An 18,043-nucleotide genomic window follows, 5' to 3' on the forward strand; every position below is an offset into this window, starting at 1 on the left:
ATCATCTGCACCTGTTTCTCACTGGTTCATGCTTCAAGTTAGATGATGTTTTATGTGTGAATGATTCATAGATCACTGTGTGGCCTAACAAATCAGGTTCAGGTACTGGACTGAAAATGAGAACCAAAAAACTGGCCAAAATTGATTACATTAAAAATACAAGAAAGTCTGGCTCTTTAGAAGATAGAGAAATGAGGGTTGGTTCATAATTTTTGCACAGTCCTGTATGTGTTTCAGTCTGATGTTAATGTCATATGTCTAATTACATAAATTGTGTTGAGTTTTTTCACTTTTTTTTTTTTGTTAATAAACCAAAGTGATTTAGTAGTTTTAGCAATGGCAATGGAGAGTGGTTATAAGAATGTCTTTACCATCTTTTAGTAGAGTAGAGTAGTGGTTGTGGTAGTCGTAGGAGTGGTGGTAATAGTAGATGTTGATCTAGGTGGGGTTGGTGTAGTTGTAGGAGTGGTGTAAGAAAAAAATTTAAAATAAGTTGTAGGCATTGAGGTGGTAGGAGTGGTGGTAGGAGTATTTGTAGGAGTGGTGGTAGGAGTATTTGTAGGAGTGGTGGTAGGAGTATTTGTAGGAGTGGTGGTAGGAGTATTTGTAGGAGTGGTGGGAGTGATAAGACATGACATAATTGTGTAAAGCAGAGGTCTATTGGTTGACAAAAAGGGGTCACACGTTAGTGGTTGAGTGGTTGGTGTAGTGGTTGGTGTAGTGGTTGGTGTATTGGTAGGGGTAGTGGTAGGGGTAGTAGTTGGTGTAGTGGTAGGGGTAGGGGTAGTGGTATAGGTATTGGTTGGTGGGGGAGTGCTGGAGAAACTTGTTGGTCCTGGATTCACTGTAAGAAGAAGACAGTGTTAGTATTTTTCATTATGATTATTTATTTTATTGTTTTGCACTAGTCACTAGACAAGTAGACAAGTTAGCATGGATTCTTACCCTGCATGGTTTTAGGGTTGATTTCCAGGCCGTTTATTTCATTTCTGCCACTGATGGCCTGTAGAAATACGTTTTTGATCACAATGGAATTGGTTTGTCCAGAGTCAAACCTGATGGTGGCCTGAACAACCACAGATCCAGCATTGTTACTAGAGATGGAGCCAGAAAGAAAATAAAACAACTTGTGTTACTTAAGGTTTGACTACAAGGAAGATTTAGGTGGAAATTTAGGGGGGGGGGGGCGAGGGGGTGGGTGTTAGTCCTTGCTTTCCAATTACAGTACTTTGAATCGAAAAAAGCAAACCATTTTATCATGTTTTATAACAGTTAGTAACTTTAATTCATCATTACAATATGACATTGGAGGGATGAACTGGCTCGTTTTTACACATAAGCTTTACAATATAGTGTTTTTATCTGTCAACCATCATTGGTTGGTGTACTGTAAAAAAAAACCAACATGATGCTAAAGGAAGAATGAAACATTTATTTAGGGTCATACCTGAAGGTCATGGCTGTTACACCTTGATAAAATTCATATGTGTCACAAGTGGAGCAGCCGTAGACTGAATAGAACTGGGATGAAAGAACAAGTTTAAATTTAGAGATTCTTTACATGATTCTAATTACTATTGTCTTGTATGTAAATATAAAATCCATTTTTATATTCAGTAATTTGGACATGTGGCATTAAAATTTGATAAGTACCCAGATTAGATAAAGCATAATGTGTGTGCATGTCTAATGTGTTTTTGATGTTTAGACTTAACAAACCTCTTAATGAGTAAAGCAACTTATTTTTCCTGTAAGATGTTAACATTGTGAATTACTCACCACACCGCTAACTTCCTCATACATTATGTTATAGTCGTTAGACAAAGAGTTGATCAGAGAATCTGTAAATATGCGGTTTGTGATGTCCATGGTAAAGTCATATGTGGTTAATGTCTTCATGTTGGCTGCTTTTAATGCCAGAAGACTTGCACCTTCAGTAGAGCCTGCCATGGTGAAAAAGAAAAAAATCAGAAAAGGAATACTTCCCTCTGTCTTTAATATGTAATGTAATGTAGATTTACTCTTTTATGTATAATGTATGAATTCAATTAAATTTAAACTTTATGTCTATTGTATTACAATGTAAATTGTTAATATTTATATGTTTATATGTTAATATTTAACGTTATATTATTTGATATTACCTATTTTTATTATATATTTTTATATGTACTATTTTTTTCATGTTAGTACAATAATATTTTGTATAATAATAAAACTACACCTGGTTGTTGTTATAATAACTTTTGATAACAAAAAATTCTAATCACAAATTACAGTTTAATAAAGTTAAATGTGCATGTCTGAATTGTTGCTTTAAGGAAATATTTTAGCATTAGAATAAGCCTGGTCTTGATTCTGCTATTTGTATTCCAAACACTTTAATACTTAAAATGAACCCCAATACATATATCACATTCATATATACATAAAATAAAATATCCAAAACTGTATATAGCATATAATTGAAAAATACAAAAATATAACATTTTAACATTTTGTTTTCGTTTAAATATTTTTCTTAGTTAATAAAATTTGTATTTGTATTTGTATTTTTTTTTTATACTATGTAGACTAATTAATAATGATTATCAGTTTATTTAACATTGAGGAATAACTAATGTTACTTACATGTACAACTACACTTAAAACAACTTACAGTCATCTATTAAAACATTGCACAAGCTTCCCACTAACCATAAGTCTTACCTGACATCACGAATATGGTGATGCAGAGAGCCACCCATGTGAGCTGCTTTGTGAAGACCTCCATCTGGATGAAAAGCAAAGTTAGTGTTGGATGTGGAGGTGAAATATTTCTGAGATGACAAAGTCTGTAAGTTCAGCTCAACAAATCACAATTATCACAAGTGAAGCAGCTGCTACAATATATTCGAAAATCAGAAACAGGTGTGGCTAAAAAGAACCACCTACGGCTAGGATTTTTTGGGAGGTGTGTTAGTGCGTTTTACTGTAACTATGACACATTACACAGAATCATAGCTATTTTGTTTGCTTGTCTACCTCAGCTTACATAAGTAATGTTTGGAGCTTTATTCTTTTTCCGTCCAGTTAGTTTGTGTTATTAAACAAATTCTATTTTCTTTTAACCATGTTATATACTTGATAGTTAGTCTCGTACTTTGCAGTATAAGATTTAAAACATTACATTACATTGTACTGAACTCCTCTTTGAAAAGATTTGGTCTTTCTAGACTAGGGTCACGAGTATATAAATTCACTTCCTTAACCTCAACTTCTTATCTACTATGTCTATAGACGTCAAGAAACACATTGTGTCGCAGTCAAGGTGAACAGATAAAAATGATAAAGATATAAAGACAAAGATACAGCAGTGGTGGGCAAAGTATTTCTGTAGTTGAATAAAAGCAGATATGTCAAATATTATTTAACTAAAAGTAAAGGCCGCGGATTACATTTGTACATGACAAAAAGTACAAAAGTACTTACCTTTAAATGTATTTAATTTTATTTATATCTAAACTACTGAGCTTGTATTGGCTCATAGTAGCATTAAAATCAGGGTTCTTCAAGCCTAATCCTGGAAGGCAAGTGTATAATATAATATATATATTTAAATTAATAATTTAAATAATATGGTGGTGATATTATTTCAAATGCTACACACCACTGCATGAACTAGACTGAAAATGGCAGACAGAAACTTGCCAACAATGAGAAATGAAAAATGTCCTTCAGGAAGCCTGGAGAACTATTCCTCCAACCAGACATTAAAGAAAAATAGCCTCTCGCAGCCAGGGGCCTAGAGATAATTGATTTCACCCAATTACACCTATAAAAAAAAAACAATAAAAAAACATTTATTTATTATTTGTTGTGGTATGTAATGGAGTAAAATTAAAACTATCTAGTAAAAGTAAAGGTATGTGAAAATTGTAAATCTTAGTTTTAAATCTTGAGACTATGTTTTGGCTCATATTTATTAAAAGTATTTGCCACTATCTGTGGGATAAAAAAAAAAATCAATGAAGTGGAGAGATGGAAGAGCAGGGTTTCGGGTTTCAGAAATCAATGAGGACATGTGTAGTGGACATGCCCTCACTTCAGGACTATGTTGCAAAAATCCCTAGTGTTTTCTCTAGTGAGTCTATCTCTCTGGCTGAGGTTACCATCACTCACTTCCAGTATCAACCTTTTTTCTGGTCAGGGTCATGGTGGATCTGGAACCTATCCCAGAAAGACTAGGTATGAAGCAGTAATATAATTAAAATGATGATCAGTTCATAACAAAATCTGAGGTTCTTGTGGCAGTTAAACACCTTTATAAAAGGAAGTCTACACGGAGGGATGAAATTTGGATGGGGTCTTTCAAGCCATGCATTTTGAAAGTGTTCGGTTTTTGAGTTATGAAACACTAATTACATTGAGTGATACACCAGGGAACAGCTGATCGCACTTAAGCCGGCCAGCATGAGAGATCCGATTCTGTTTAGAACTCTTTACATTCCAGATGAGATATGGAGGAGGATGTTGAGAGGATGCAGAGGTGAAATAGTACGTGGAGAGAGACCGGTAAGCCCCCCTGCTGGCTGTTTACATCAACAACATGTAGTGTAACCCCGGCCATGTAACTGTTAAAGAGCATGTTTGTAATCCTGATATTAAACTGCTGGCTGTCAGACTTCGCCCATATTATTTACCAAGAGAATTCTCTCATGTGATAATAAGTGCTGTGTACATTCCCCCATCTGCGAATGCCACTGCCGCGTGTGACATCATCCCCTTGGTAACTGCCAAACTTCAGATTCGCCACCCGGATGTCTTTCTCCTGATATCCGGCAATTTCAACCACTCATCGCTGACCAAGACTCTTCCCACTTTCACTCAATATGTGGATTGTCACATTTGGAAGGATGGGACACTAGACCTGCTGTATGCTAAAATTAAAGCTGCTTAAAATGCTGCAGCACTAACCCCCCCGGGGGGGTTGGATCACGACCTAGTCGAACTCCTGCCAATATCATATGCCTCCTGAAATCTTGTGCTCCACAACTCTGTGGTCTCCTTTCTGCATTATGAAAAACATCGTGCATCGTACCAGTCCCCAAAATACCTCGTGCCCTGTGCCCAGAATGACTACAGGCCTGTCACTCTGACACCGCATATCATGAAGGTGTTCGAGAGACTGATTCTGAATACACTTTGTTCCCTGGTGAAGTCCTCTATGGACCCTCTTCAGTTTGCCTACCAGCCTTTTCTTGGAGTAGAGGATGACATAATACACCTGCTTAATCAAACCCACTTCCACCTCGACAAACCTGGGACCTGTATAAGGAAGATGTTCTTTGACTTCTCAAGTGCCTTTAACACCATTCAACCAGCAGTACAGGGGGAAAAACACTTCCTTGGTTTCCTGGATCATGGACTATCTGACCTGCCGTCCTCAGTATGATCAACTGCAGAACTGTGTATCCGAGACTGTGATCTGCAGCACCGGAGCTCCTCAGGGAACTGTACTGTCTCCTTTTCTTTTTTTTTTCTATACATCTGACTTCAGATATAACTCAGAGTCATGCCATCTGCAGATGTTTTCTGACAACTCTGTAGTTGTATAAAGGATGGCAACATCCCTGAGTACCTGTCTGTGGTGGACAACTTTGTTTCCTGGTGTGATCGTAATCACCTTCAACTGAACATCAGGAAAACAAAGGAGATGGTGGTAGACTTCAAGAACAGTAAAACCCCTGTGACTCCTTTATCTATCCAGGTGGAGAGAATACAGAATACAAATATCTGGAAGTTCATCTGGACAATAAACATGACTGGTCACATAACAATAAAGGACAGAGCCAGTTGTATTTTTTTTAGAAGGCTCAGGTCCTTTAACGTTTGCAACACCATCCTTCGGATGTTTTATGAGACTGTTGTGGCATGTGTCATTTTTTATGCCGTGGTCTGTTGGGGCTGCAACATCAAAGTGTCAGACAGAAATAGACTGGACAAAGTAATTAAAAGGACCGGATCGGTTCTAGGAATAGAGCTTGACACTGTGGTGGTTGTAACGGAGAGAAAATTAGAATTCTGTCCAAAACATGATCCATCATGAACAATCCTTCCCACCTACTATTCAGTGTTCCCTCTGACCAGAAGAGCAAATTTAGCCAGAGACTTATTACCACCAAGTGTTCTAAGTGTCACAGTAACGTGGACACTATAGAGAGAGCCTTCAGTAACAATAATATTATTACGCACACTCTAAGCGCTAAGAAGACTCTTAAAGTAAAAGTGAAGTAATTACTTTTCTATGTGTGTTTCTCGAACTGTCCCTTAGGAGTCTTCTTAAGTCGCTGCATCTTAAGTCCGACGTTACAAGGCGCTGTCTACAGTGAAGGTACTAAATTAGCTGACATCAGTTGCTCAGGAATAGATTTTTGACTCTTTTTGCATGACAGTGTTAAGAAAGACGGCACTTTTTATGTAAATTAAACTATGCACAAAATTCTTCCAATGACGTTCATTACGACATGGGTTAACTTATCAATAGCATGCCATAATAGACAAATATATAAATTAAAACACCAAACTGTCGATAATATTTTCATGTAACCTGTAGTGTCGGTGAAACGAACGCTGTGCTGATTGTATACCCAAATCATAGGTGATAGACAAACAGCTGCGGTCACTTATGTGCAACGCACTCTTAATTGCCATTGGTTGAAACCTTTAATAAAAGCAACCAACCTACACTAAATAGAGAGACGGAGAGGATGGAGAAGATGGCAGACAAGGAAAAATGGCACCAAGCTTCTCATCAGATAAACTAGAAATTTTGCTGGACGAGGTGCTCACCCACAAGGCAATACTCTTCGCCAGGTTTAGAAACAACTAGTGCAACAGCACTAAAAAAGAACTCTGGAGTGAGATTGCAAGAAAGATGGCTGCCTCCAGTTCAGGTGCTCCCAGAGACTGGCAGGATGTCAGGAAAAAATGGCACAATTTTTTCGAGCCATGCCAAGGTGAGAGCTGCTGCAGTCCGAATAGACCGGGCAAGGACAGGTGCTGGGTGCTCCACTGGAGGAGAAGGCACTGGCAGTAATGGGAGAATCAGCCTCTCATAGAATCCCTGGGGGATTGATGTGAGAAGAGGTGATGCCGAGCATGCCTCATGCTCACAGGCCAAACCATCGCCACCTCCCAGTACACCATGCTCCCCGGTTACTGCAGCACCCTCCTCTCCTGGTACCAGCAAGCCAGAAGAGTGCACTACTTCACCGCCTCCTAAATGCATGTACTTGCCAGGTTGACATCGCTACAGCACAGCACAGTGTAGTGAGGAACTCGTAAATCTAGAACATAAAAGATTGGTAGTGTTGTATAACATTAAGCAAAAGTTGCATAACATTGAGCGTCAGCTGACCGAAGGAAACGACCTCGCACGCCATTCACTGGAGCTGAAGAAGGCCAAGCTGGAGCTAGCCAAACAACAGCAACAGCAAGGTGGACGTTTATTTTTAAAGACTCTTTTTTTAAAGCCGGAGTCTGTGGGTTGGATCCTGGTGTGAAGAGGTATGTTCTGAGAGGGTATTCACTGTCCCCGAGGAACTTGCACTGACAAAATTCAACTCTTTCTGCTTGCTCACTTACGTCAGAATTGGCCCAGACAAAACTGTCATGGGTGCTGCCAGGCCACTTCACCAACAGGTCATTGATTAGACCCCTATGGTCCACCTCTACCTAAAGGTTTATTGCCGCACATGTATGCCTGATCAAGCACTGATGGAGTGGAGATTAGGATTAGTGTTCCATCCACTAAGCCTAGGACTCTAGGAATGCCAGCAATGGCATGGCAGCCCTGGTGCACCTCCTGGCGTGTTGCTGGCAGTCGGATCCAATCCCCAGCATGGGGCAGAAGGGCGTTGGAAACAGCGAGGACGCACCTCCACACGGAAGGTTTGCTGAGGCTGTAGCCTTCTCCTACGACATCCACGAAGCTCCTGGTAGGATAAAATCTTAGTGCTGCAAGCAGCTGGGCATCAGGATGTGAAGCGTAAGAACAACACGTTGGCCTGGCAAGAGCAGGTCGGAGCAGGTCAAGAAGTTCCAGAATCTGTTGCCTTGGAAGGCAAAACTTTTTTAAAAAGAGCCACCTCAGACAAAATATGAAGAGGGCTGAAGATTTGCTGAAAGAAAAAAATTACGTGCACCACACGGCTCCACTTCGTCTTTGGTTTAGCACAAGAACACACTGTATCACTGGCATATCTGTTGCTTTCTTGACGCCACCATGATTACCCCTTTATGCAATCTTAACCACTTACAGCCAAATTCTTTGCCACCTCTTCAATATTAAAAGTGATTTTCACTTTTGATGCCTTAGTCACATTATGAAATAGGCTAATTAAAAGTCACTCTATTAGTACTGATATAAAAAACCTCCTTACAGTATATTCCATAATTAATATGCCTTTGATAACGTGCCATAATGTGCTTCCATACACCGCTGATTTATAAAGACTGCTGCACAAGCGGCGACTAGCGTCTTGAGCTAAAACTACGCTAAGAGTGAGTTAAGGTTGATCCAGACCATCCTTACGAACGTGTGACTTACCTAAAAGATACTTAGCATACAAACATTTCGGGAAATGCACCATAACGTTAAGAGAGAGGTTAAGGTACAACTTAAGAAATACTTAGCAATAAGAAGCTTTCGAGAAACCGGGCCCTGGACAATTTGGGAAATACCAACCAATGCTCTGAGGTCATGCCACTTTTCAAGTGCAATTTCTGATTTTATTTACACATATAATTTACCAGTGCAATGTTTACTTAACAGTGATCTTCGGCACTCCACTCTGCGATTACCATAGCAAACCCTGAGTTACCCATATACAGTAATAGCACATATTGCTATTGCACATATAACTGGTGCAATATCTTTCCTTTTTTTCTCTCACACGTGCAATATCTGTATATAAAATTATGTTTAGTGTGCAACTAAGGATTTTTTTTAATTGTTCTTTTCCTTAGAGTTAGAGATGTGTGGGTGAAGAGCAATATGGCTGGAACACCACTGGGTTGCTGATTGTGTTCACTTGGCAACATCCAAAATGGACCTTTCTGAGTTTATAACATACACTCAGTAAACTATCATAGGCAATAAAGACAAGATAAAAGTAGTTAACTTTTTTTTATCAGATTTTATTAGATTATAAAGAAAAAAAACAACAACAATATCTAAGAAAACACCAACGTTTTTAAATCATACTACACCAATATTTATTTACTTTTCAAACTGCCATAACAAATGATTTTTTTTTTCCATTTTAGTTTTAGGAAACCAATATCTATACTATGTTATTATTTTTGTAGGCAGAATCAGTTAGTAAAGCAGAATTTGTAGTGATGAGTCATTGTTACAGAAATGGTATGAGTGGTGGTGATAGAGGTAAAGGTGGGATGAGTGAAGGTTGGAATGGTATGAAGACTGGTGGGATGGGGGGTAAAGCAGGAGGAAGACTTGTGGGATAAGTGGTGGGATGAGTGGTGGGACAAATATTACATATAATATTTTTTAAGTGACACACTATACCAGGTTGTTATGACAAACCAGGTTTACAAAATTAAAATGAATAGCTGGGGAGGAAAAAGAAGCAAAATGAAACACTGAGGCAAAGAAATGAAGTCAGAGTTATAGGACCTTGATAAAAAAAGGAAGCGGCAGCATTGTGGTGTGCTGGTGGAGGAGGAGGAGGACGATGTGGAGGAGGTGGAGGACGATGAGGAGGAATAGGACGAGTGGTGGTTGTAGTGGTTGGACGAGTGGTGGCTCTAGTGGTAGTAGTTGTGGGAAGAGTGGTTGTTGTGTTGGTAGTTGATCCTGATGAGGCTGTATAAGGGCATTGGAGTTATATATAGTATTTGAAATAGGATATGATACTAAATACATAAACATTAGTCCATTACTTACTTTGTGTGAATTTAGGGTTGATTTTAATTCCATTTATTTCATTGCCAGCGCTTGCTTTGTTAAACAGGTTTTTGATTATTTCAGCGTTGATTTGGTTTGACTGAAACGTGAGCATAGCCTTGACAAGCACGGTTCCAGTTTCATTGCTAAATACACAGAAAGAGAAATAATAAGTGCCTTGTGTTCAGGCATACTGTACATACTAAGTCCTGTGTCCTTTAAAAGTAAATACACAACATTTATGTAAAACAAATATCATTGCAGCAAGACGAAGTGGAGTCATACCTGAAGGTCATCGCTGATACTCCATGATAAATTGTGTGTGTGGTACAAGTGTTACAGCCATAGATGGAGTAGAGCTGAAAAGAAATACAACTTAACTACAACATCTCTTAATTAAGAAAGCAATAAAAGTTAAAACATTTACATCTGAAATTTTGACCTTTCAGACTGAGACTTTCTTCTTGTTAGTGCATGAATGAAAAATGGGTCTTGATTGGGCTACTACGATACCACCTGTCACACTGAGCCGTGTTCCCACTATGTCCACAAAAAAAGGTAAACACAGTAAGAATTTGGCAGGAATGTAGTAGAAACCAGTAAGTATTGTCCCCATTCATGTGGAGCTGCCATGATTTCTTTGAGGCATGTTTAAAAAATCCTGATGAGGACAAGGTCAAAGCAAGACACAGGAAGAATTGAATAAGGATGTATTAATGATGGCATTAACCAGTTAATGGCGTATCTAACACCTCTTAGTGACTTTCCTTGAAGTACTCAAGCACATTGTGGTAGACCACATTAAGTTTATAGTACATTCTTCTAGTGCTTCCCACGTTTATGTTGTGCATGCAGCAGGTTATCAGCATATCTATAAAATGTTGTATTTATACCTTCCTCACACATCACTCTGTGATAAAAATTACTGCGCATGTCATAGTATTAATACATTTAACTAACCTGGTAAGAGTGTGGCACAATGTAACTGGAAATAGCAATAACTCATTTTGATCTCAATGGACCTGGAGGCGGCATGATCATGTACGTGATAGAAAATTAGTGACAACATGATGGACGCATTGAGAACCTGACAGGGACATGGCTAGGAAGTAGTATGAACTTTATAAATGCACATATTTTCATTTTGACCCCTTTCCTACTGCATTGTCTGATATTCTTACGACTTATCACAAGAACCTTTACATTTTTTTATGTATCATATTTCATATTATTATTATTATTGCAGTCAATATCTGTTTACAATTATTTGTATAAAAAAAACATGATAAGCCAGTTCATGTGCCATTTATTATTATTATTATTATTATTATTATTATTATTATTATTATTATTAATAATAATGTTTTACTTTAAAAAGATTCTCATAGTTCCCAACTCTAATGAGCATTGCTTAGAGTTTAAACATTCTAATCATAAGCAAAATAAAAGTGAAAAACTCACAATGCCGTTAACTCGTGTGAACAATAACTTATAATCGGGAGAATCGTGGTTGAGTAGAGAATTGTTGTAGATTTGGTTGGTGATGTCCATGGTGAAACCGTACGTGACTGAAGATGAGATTGTAGTCGCATTCTTTCCCCCAGATTTCTCCAAAGTCATACCTTTAAGACATTTGCAAATTTGCAAATTAACTTCACTAAAGTTTATGTAATAATAATATATAGAATGGAATAAGGAGCTTGTTGGTAAAACTGTGCTTTGTCTTAAATATTATTTTCCATTTAGTAAATTATATCAAAAAAGATAGCAAGATAGAGAAAAGAAAAATAGTTATATGGCCATAAGAAAAGTATGATTAATATAATATTAATTATTTTAATCTTAATATTCACAGCTTATTTGTTGTATTTTCTAAGGTTGAGCAAAAAATTCAATTAATATGATTCTCTTCATTCCTATCATTAAAAATTAATACAAACATGCACTGAAAATGTGCACAATATAACATGAAGTAATTATTGCCAATTATAATGTTACCAGGCAGTAACATTTTCTTTAAATAATTTCTAATGATTTTTATTTTACCTGACATCATGGACACGGTGAGGCAGAGAGTCGCCCAGGTGTATCTCATCATGGAGACCTCCATCTGGAGGACGCGTGAGTAATACGAATAATCTCAGAGCGTTGAGGCAAAATAATTTCAAGAGTCAGAGTGTGAGATGTGGAGAGTGTACTTAATGGAGTCTATAAGGGTATAAGATGAAAATGTTGAAAGTGTTTGTCTTTTTGCCTCCTTGTTTATCAAGTGGCCAGCTGATAAGCTTCATACCAGAGCCAGGGGCGGTTAATATTAGCAGCAAACCAGAAACCTAGATTGGTAAAAGTTTTTTTTTTTTTCTTTATCCCCCCTGAATGAAATCAATTTATTTAGTCTTATGAGAAATATTTTACATTTAATGTCTCTGAACAATTTTAACAGGTGTGTATCAACCACTGTGCGAAGGTTTCAGAGGTACATAAATCATGTGTTGAATGTTGAATTTTTTTTAACTTAATTGCTTATCAAACATTTTTCATCCTCTATTTTTGCATCCTTTGACTGTAAGAATTTCCATGGACCAAAATAATCATAGATATAGGTTTATTATGTAAATGTATATACTAATATTTTGTCTATATATAAGAAAGAGACCATTATTATTCCTGAACACATTAAGTCTAATGCATCGTTATTTCTAGGATTCTTTGAGTTAAATACATTTACTTTAAGTAAACAGTAAAGCAGGCTAAAAACTACAAAACTCAATAATTATAATAACTTTCACAATGATGGATTTCTGTCAGGAATTCCAAATACACTGCAGACATTATGTGTGTGTATACGTCTTATCATGCACTTGTATTATTAAGTCCAAGTCTTATTTTCTTGTCCATGTTGTGTGTGATGAATACAATTTTTATTTTAATTTGAAGAATATAGGATCACAAGATGAAAAAAAGTCCAATATATAAAGACAAGAAAGACACAAAAATGAAAAGTATTATATATTTTAGTATGTTATAAGCTAATAAAGTTGAAATAGATCAATTTGTATGCATTTCATTTCAGAATATTCAGTCAATCATGTAACATCATTATTTACCACAAAATTACAAGATAATAAAAATCAATACAATTTTATTTCCATTTCATTTGTACCATAATATTATCTTAGTGACACACAGTATATTGAAACTTGGATAAGCAGTTTCGCCAAATTAAAAAGAAGAGCTGATAAGGAAAAACAGGCATATATATAAAGAAGAAATATTAAATGTTGGGCCACTGATTGTAGGTATAGTAATAGTTCTGGTTGTAATGAAAAAATAAATGAAGGTTAGTTAGGAGGGGGATTACTTGTGGGATGAGTTGTTGAATGCTTGGCGTTTAGATGTAGAGTGGGATGAGTAGTGGTTATAGACGTTGGTTGAGTTGTGGGATGTGTTATGGGATGAGTGGGGTTTATAGAGGGGATGAGTGGTGGTTGTAGTGGTGGAATATGTTGATTGATGGGATGATTGGTGGTTGTAGAAATGAGATGCGGTGTAGGTCACGTGGTGGTGATAGGGGTGGGATTAGTGAGGGTTGTGCGATATTTGTAGAGGTGGGATGAGTGACTGGTTATAGAGGTATAGTTGAGATAAGTGGTGAGATGAGTGGTAGTTGGAGAAGTTAAATGAGTGGTAGTTGTTTAGGTGGGATGAGTGACTGATTATTGAAGAAGAGTTAAGATGAGTGATGGGATGTAATATTGGATGTAATATTACTCAGTAACCTTCTTATATATGACACTATACCTGATTATTATGACACACTGGATTTATAAGATTAAAAAGAATATCTGATGTAAAAGAAACAAAATGAAACACAATAGCAAAGAAATGAAGTCAGACTTATAGGACATTGATGTAACAAAGAAGAGGCGGCATTATGGTGACCTGGGGGCTTAGCAGGAGGATGAGGTATACGACGAGTTGTGGTTGTAGTGGTAGGACGAGTGGTAGTTGTGGTTGTAGTGGTAGGACGAGTGGTAGTTGTGGTTGTAGTGGTAGGACGAGTGGTAGTGGTGGTTGTAGTGGTAGTAGTGGGAAGAGGGGTGGTTGTGGTAGTCGTGGGACGAGGGGTGGTTGTGGTGGTAGTGGTGGTAGTCGTGGGATGGGGGGTGGTTTTGGTGCTAGAAGCCGTGGGACGATGGGTGGATGTGGAAGCCGAGGGACGATGGGTGTTTGTGGAAGCCGAGGGACGATGGGTGGTTGTAGTTTTGGTTGTGTTGGGAGGACTTGTTGTTGGTTCTGATGTGGCTGTATGGAGGCATTAGTTTAAGTATATTGTAAGTAAGTATGATATCCAATACCTCAAAATTATTTTATACATTTTAGAAGAAAAAAAAAACCATAATGCATCCTCACCTTGTGTGAATTTAGAGTTGATTTTAAGACTGTTTATTTCATCATTGGCAGCAATGGCCTTCTTAAACAGGTGTATAATTACATCACTGTTGATTTGGTTTGTATGGAACTTGAGAGTTGCTTTCACAAGCACAGTTCCAGTTTTGTTACTAAAAAAGAGAAAGAGAAATAATAAGTGCTTAAGGCATACAGTACGTGCAAAGTCGTGTGTCCTTTAAAGTAAATATATGTTATATTAAATAAATATTTAAAATAAATATTAGGAGGAACCAGAGTAATACCTGAAGGTCATCGCTGATACCCCTTGATAAAACGTTTGTGTGTTACAAGTGCTACAGCCATAGATGGAGAAGAGCTGCAAACGAAAAGGAAAAAAATGACTTACTATGCTTTAAAATGCTTTGGCTTTATAGGTTTTATATGATTCTAACTTCTATTTTAAGAAACTAATAAAAAGTTTGACATTTAGTACAAGAAGACCCTTTCTGTCTGCATTATTATCATGATGCAAGGCAAATGCAAGTTATTTTATTTTTAAAATACATAATTGCTCCTAAACAAGCTATTGCATTGTAAACTTAAAAAAATATATATACATAATTGTATTAAATTGCAATGAAACACTTATTATTATTGCACAATTGTTGTTTTTTTCTTTCAGACTGAGGTTTTAAATCTGTTTTTTTTTCTGGCCAATTATATATGGATCTTGATTGGCCACAGTTTCATCTGTGTTTCATCTTTATTCTGTCTCACGTTTGCTTGAGTCACGATTGCACTGTACTCAGACATTAACAAAAAACAAAGGGAAAAACTCACAGCGCCGGTAACTTTAGTGAACAATATCTCATAATCTGAAGATTCACTTTTGAGGAGGGAATCATTGAAGATCTGGTTGGTGATGTCCATGGTTAAGTCATATGTGACTAAAGGCTCGGGAGACTCATTATTTTCCACAGGTTTCCCCAAACTCATACCTTTATAACAATTTGCAGGATTAAAATAATAATAATAAAAAAACTTAGTGATAATAAACAAACAGTGTCAAATCACTCCATTATATAAGATAATATAAGAATCTTATGCTGTTGACTTCATCCTCCTTTTTTCGTATGTCCTCTATTAAAAAAATAATAAAAAATATATAAATGTCTATATAGATGTCAACTATCTATAAAAACTAAAACTTAAAACATCTTAATTTATACTTAAATACAATATTCATTCAAATATACAAAAAAAAAACAAGCATTTCACTGTTTATCATACTGTGAATAAAATTTTAATTTAATTGATTGGCAAAAGAAACAGTAATTTTTAGCCTTTGTTATTAATAACATGTTACTTTGATCATTTTCATCTAAATCATAAATTAGCAAATGTTGAGCTAAAACCTTTTTTTAAAACCAAGTTAAACTTCTTTCATAAAACAAAACTAAATAAAAAAAAAACTAATTTCAAAAATGCAGTTAGTATATCACACACAATTGATTTTTAACATAATTGAATTATTGATAAATCTAAATTAACTGTTAACTTTAAAGCATTAACATATTGTAGCATGAACATTAATGTGATTATTTTTTTTATTTACCTGACATCACTGACACAGTGATGCAGAGAGCCGCCCAGGTGTATCGCAACATGGAGACCTCCATCTGGAAGAAGCGTTAATAATAGGAATAATCTCAGATGTGCAGCGTAAAATAGCTTCAGGAGTCAGACTGTAAGATGTGGAGAGTGGACTTATTGGAGTCTACAAGAGTATAAGACAAAGAAGGTGAAAGTATTTGTCATCTTGCGTTTATCAAGGGGCCAGCTGATAAGCATGATACCAGAGCCAGGGGGAAAATATTATCAGAAAACCATAAAGATGTTAGATTGGTAGAAGGAAGTGTTTATTTATTGCATGTTGTCCGAGCCATTGCTTTTTTTTTATAAAAAAAAAAAAACCAATTATAATAATTAATAAACCAGAAAACTCAATTATCTACATCTTCAGTAAGCTGCTTTAATGGGCCAAATTTTAGCACATTTTCTTCTGGAAATATGTGTATAGTATATTTACATTTTGCAGAGAATATATACTATAATATAGTAGAGATTGGACAATGATAGCATGATCCAGGATATCTAATCTCCATATTAATATTACATTATATATTCACATAGTAGTGAATGAAATCAATTAGTTTAGTCTCATTAGGGACAGAAATACTTTACATTGAATTTTTTCTAATAATCTCACTGTGCTGTGATGCGTCACTTACTTTGTCTGTAGCTTTATCCTGTATACAGGGTAGCAGGGGCTTGGAGCCTAACCCAGGAGACTTAGGGCCCGAGTCAGGGTACACCCTGGATGAGGTGCGAATCTAACAGGGGAGAAACCAGAGTGCCAGGAGGAAACCCACCAAGGATGGGGAGAAAATGTAAACTTCATGCGCCCAGACCCCAAGGCGGGAATCACACCCAGACCCTGAAGGTGCAAGGCGACATTGCTAACCACTACACTACCGTGCCACCACTGTGATCTATATGTAAGAAAAATGAATGCTTCCTTCCTCCTCTATACCTTAGAAGGGTTTATAATGTACATAGATCATATGGTGAAAACTAGTTGATTCATTGAATTTTTTTTCATCCGTTTTTTTCCCCACTCTTCATCCCTTGACTGTGAAATCAATTCCATTCACCCTCTCCTAACATAAACCAACTATTCCACAAATTGGCACATTGAAATGTATATACTAATAAATTATGTTCAGGATATTTTAGATTAAACCCATTCAATTTAAGTGAAGAGTTAATCAGGGCAATAAGTATAAAACCAAACTGCAGTTCCCAACATGAGTTAAGTGCTCCTTTGACATTCTATGTATGTAATTCCTTTTGTTTTTCCCCCATCACTGGTTGTTGACCTATTGTGTTCACCTGTACTGTGTATAGTCCTTGATTTTTATATTTATTTTTTGCTTCTGTTTCCTTGTCCTTTATCGAAGTCTTATCATGCATCTTATTAAGCCTTATTTTTAGTTCCTTTACTGTGTTCGTTGTTTTTTGACCGTTGCCTCTTGTTGACTTTAGTTATGGGTCATTTTGGTCTCTTGCTTCCTGCTTGTGGTTTGACCCCTGGAAAAAAAAAAAACCACTGAAATCATGGAAACAGAATAACCCTGGTCCCCCGCTATGCTTCATGAACCCCACTTTGAGAACTACTGGATTAAATTCTGATAAACAGAATAGGGATCTGAAGTTTATCATTAAGTCCAATGGACTCAGGTTGAGAAATTTGACAAAGGTTTATTCACTGTAAAATTCTGCGCAGAAGGCCAGGAGTTGCATGTGTGTTATGACTTTACCTTGGAAGTTTTTGTGCTCATGGTTTCTCATTCTTGAGAAATCACAGTTAAGGGTCGGTAAACAATCTCTGAATGGACAGAAAATCCAACAATGATATTCCAAAATCTAGTGAAGTGTTTAGCTAGACGAAAAAAGGGAAATAACTAGCCAGAAACAACCAATGCAGTGTTAATGCCTATGGTCTCTCTGATAGGTGCCTTCAGCTCTTCTGCACTGGTGTTTCGCATCTTCCTCTTCACAATACTCCATAGATTCTCTATGGGGTGAAGGTTGGGCGAGTTTGCTGGGTAATAAAGCACAGGTGACCATGGTTCTTAAACC

The 18,043-nt window shown here is 36.8% G+C and overlaps 3 protein-coding genes across 3 annotated transcripts; all 3 read right to left on the reverse strand.

Annotated features, from left to right (window-relative positions):
• Positions 1-203: 203 nt before the first annotated feature.
• On the reverse strand, positions 204-2,841 carry LOC128516055 (G8 domain-containing protein DDB_G0286311-like). Its single transcript, XM_053490351.1, has 5 exons — positions 2,710-2,841; positions 1,780-1,943; positions 1,448-1,521; positions 946-1,094; positions 204-844 (listed from the first exon to the last, which is right to left on the reverse strand). Exons 1-5 carry the CDS (start codon positions 2,771-2,773, stop codon positions 378-380), a joined length of 918 nt encoding a protein of 305 aa, XP_053346326.1. The 5' UTR covers positions 2,774-2,841; the 3' UTR covers positions 204-377.
• A 6,351-nt stretch (positions 2,842-9,192) lies between these two features.
• Positions 9,193-11,567, reverse strand: LOC128516039 (large proline-rich protein bag6-B-like). The gene is made up of 4 exons (XM_053490333.1): positions 11,411-11,567; positions 10,235-10,308; positions 9,950-10,095; positions 9,193-9,868 (listed from the first exon to the last, which is right to left on the reverse strand). The coding sequence occupies exons 1-4, from the start codon at positions 11,498-11,500 to the stop codon at positions 9,603-9,605; spliced, it is 576 nt and encodes a 191-aa protein (XP_053346308.1). The 5' UTR covers positions 11,501-11,567; the 3' UTR covers positions 9,193-9,602.
• A 546-nt stretch (positions 11,568-12,113) lies between these two features.
• On the reverse strand, positions 12,114-16,117 carry LOC128515605 (G8 domain-containing protein DDB_G0286311-like). The gene is made up of 6 exons (XM_053489689.1): positions 15,957-16,117; positions 15,182-15,339; positions 14,644-14,717; positions 14,363-14,511; positions 13,892-14,254; positions 12,114-12,157 (listed from the first exon to the last, which is right to left on the reverse strand). Exons 1-6 carry the CDS (start codon positions 16,018-16,020, stop codon positions 12,114-12,116), a joined length of 852 nt encoding a protein of 283 aa, XP_053345664.1. The 5' UTR covers positions 16,021-16,117.
• Between the last annotated feature and the right edge of the window lie 1,926 nt (positions 16,118-18,043).

This window comes from Clarias gariepinus, chromosome 28 (assembly GCF_024256425.1).
Source record: "Clarias gariepinus isolate MV-2021 ecotype Netherlands chromosome 28, CGAR_prim_01v2, whole genome shotgun sequence".
NCBI classification, from domain to species: domain Eukaryota; kingdom Metazoa; phylum Chordata; class Actinopteri; order Siluriformes; family Clariidae; genus Clarias; species Clarias gariepinus.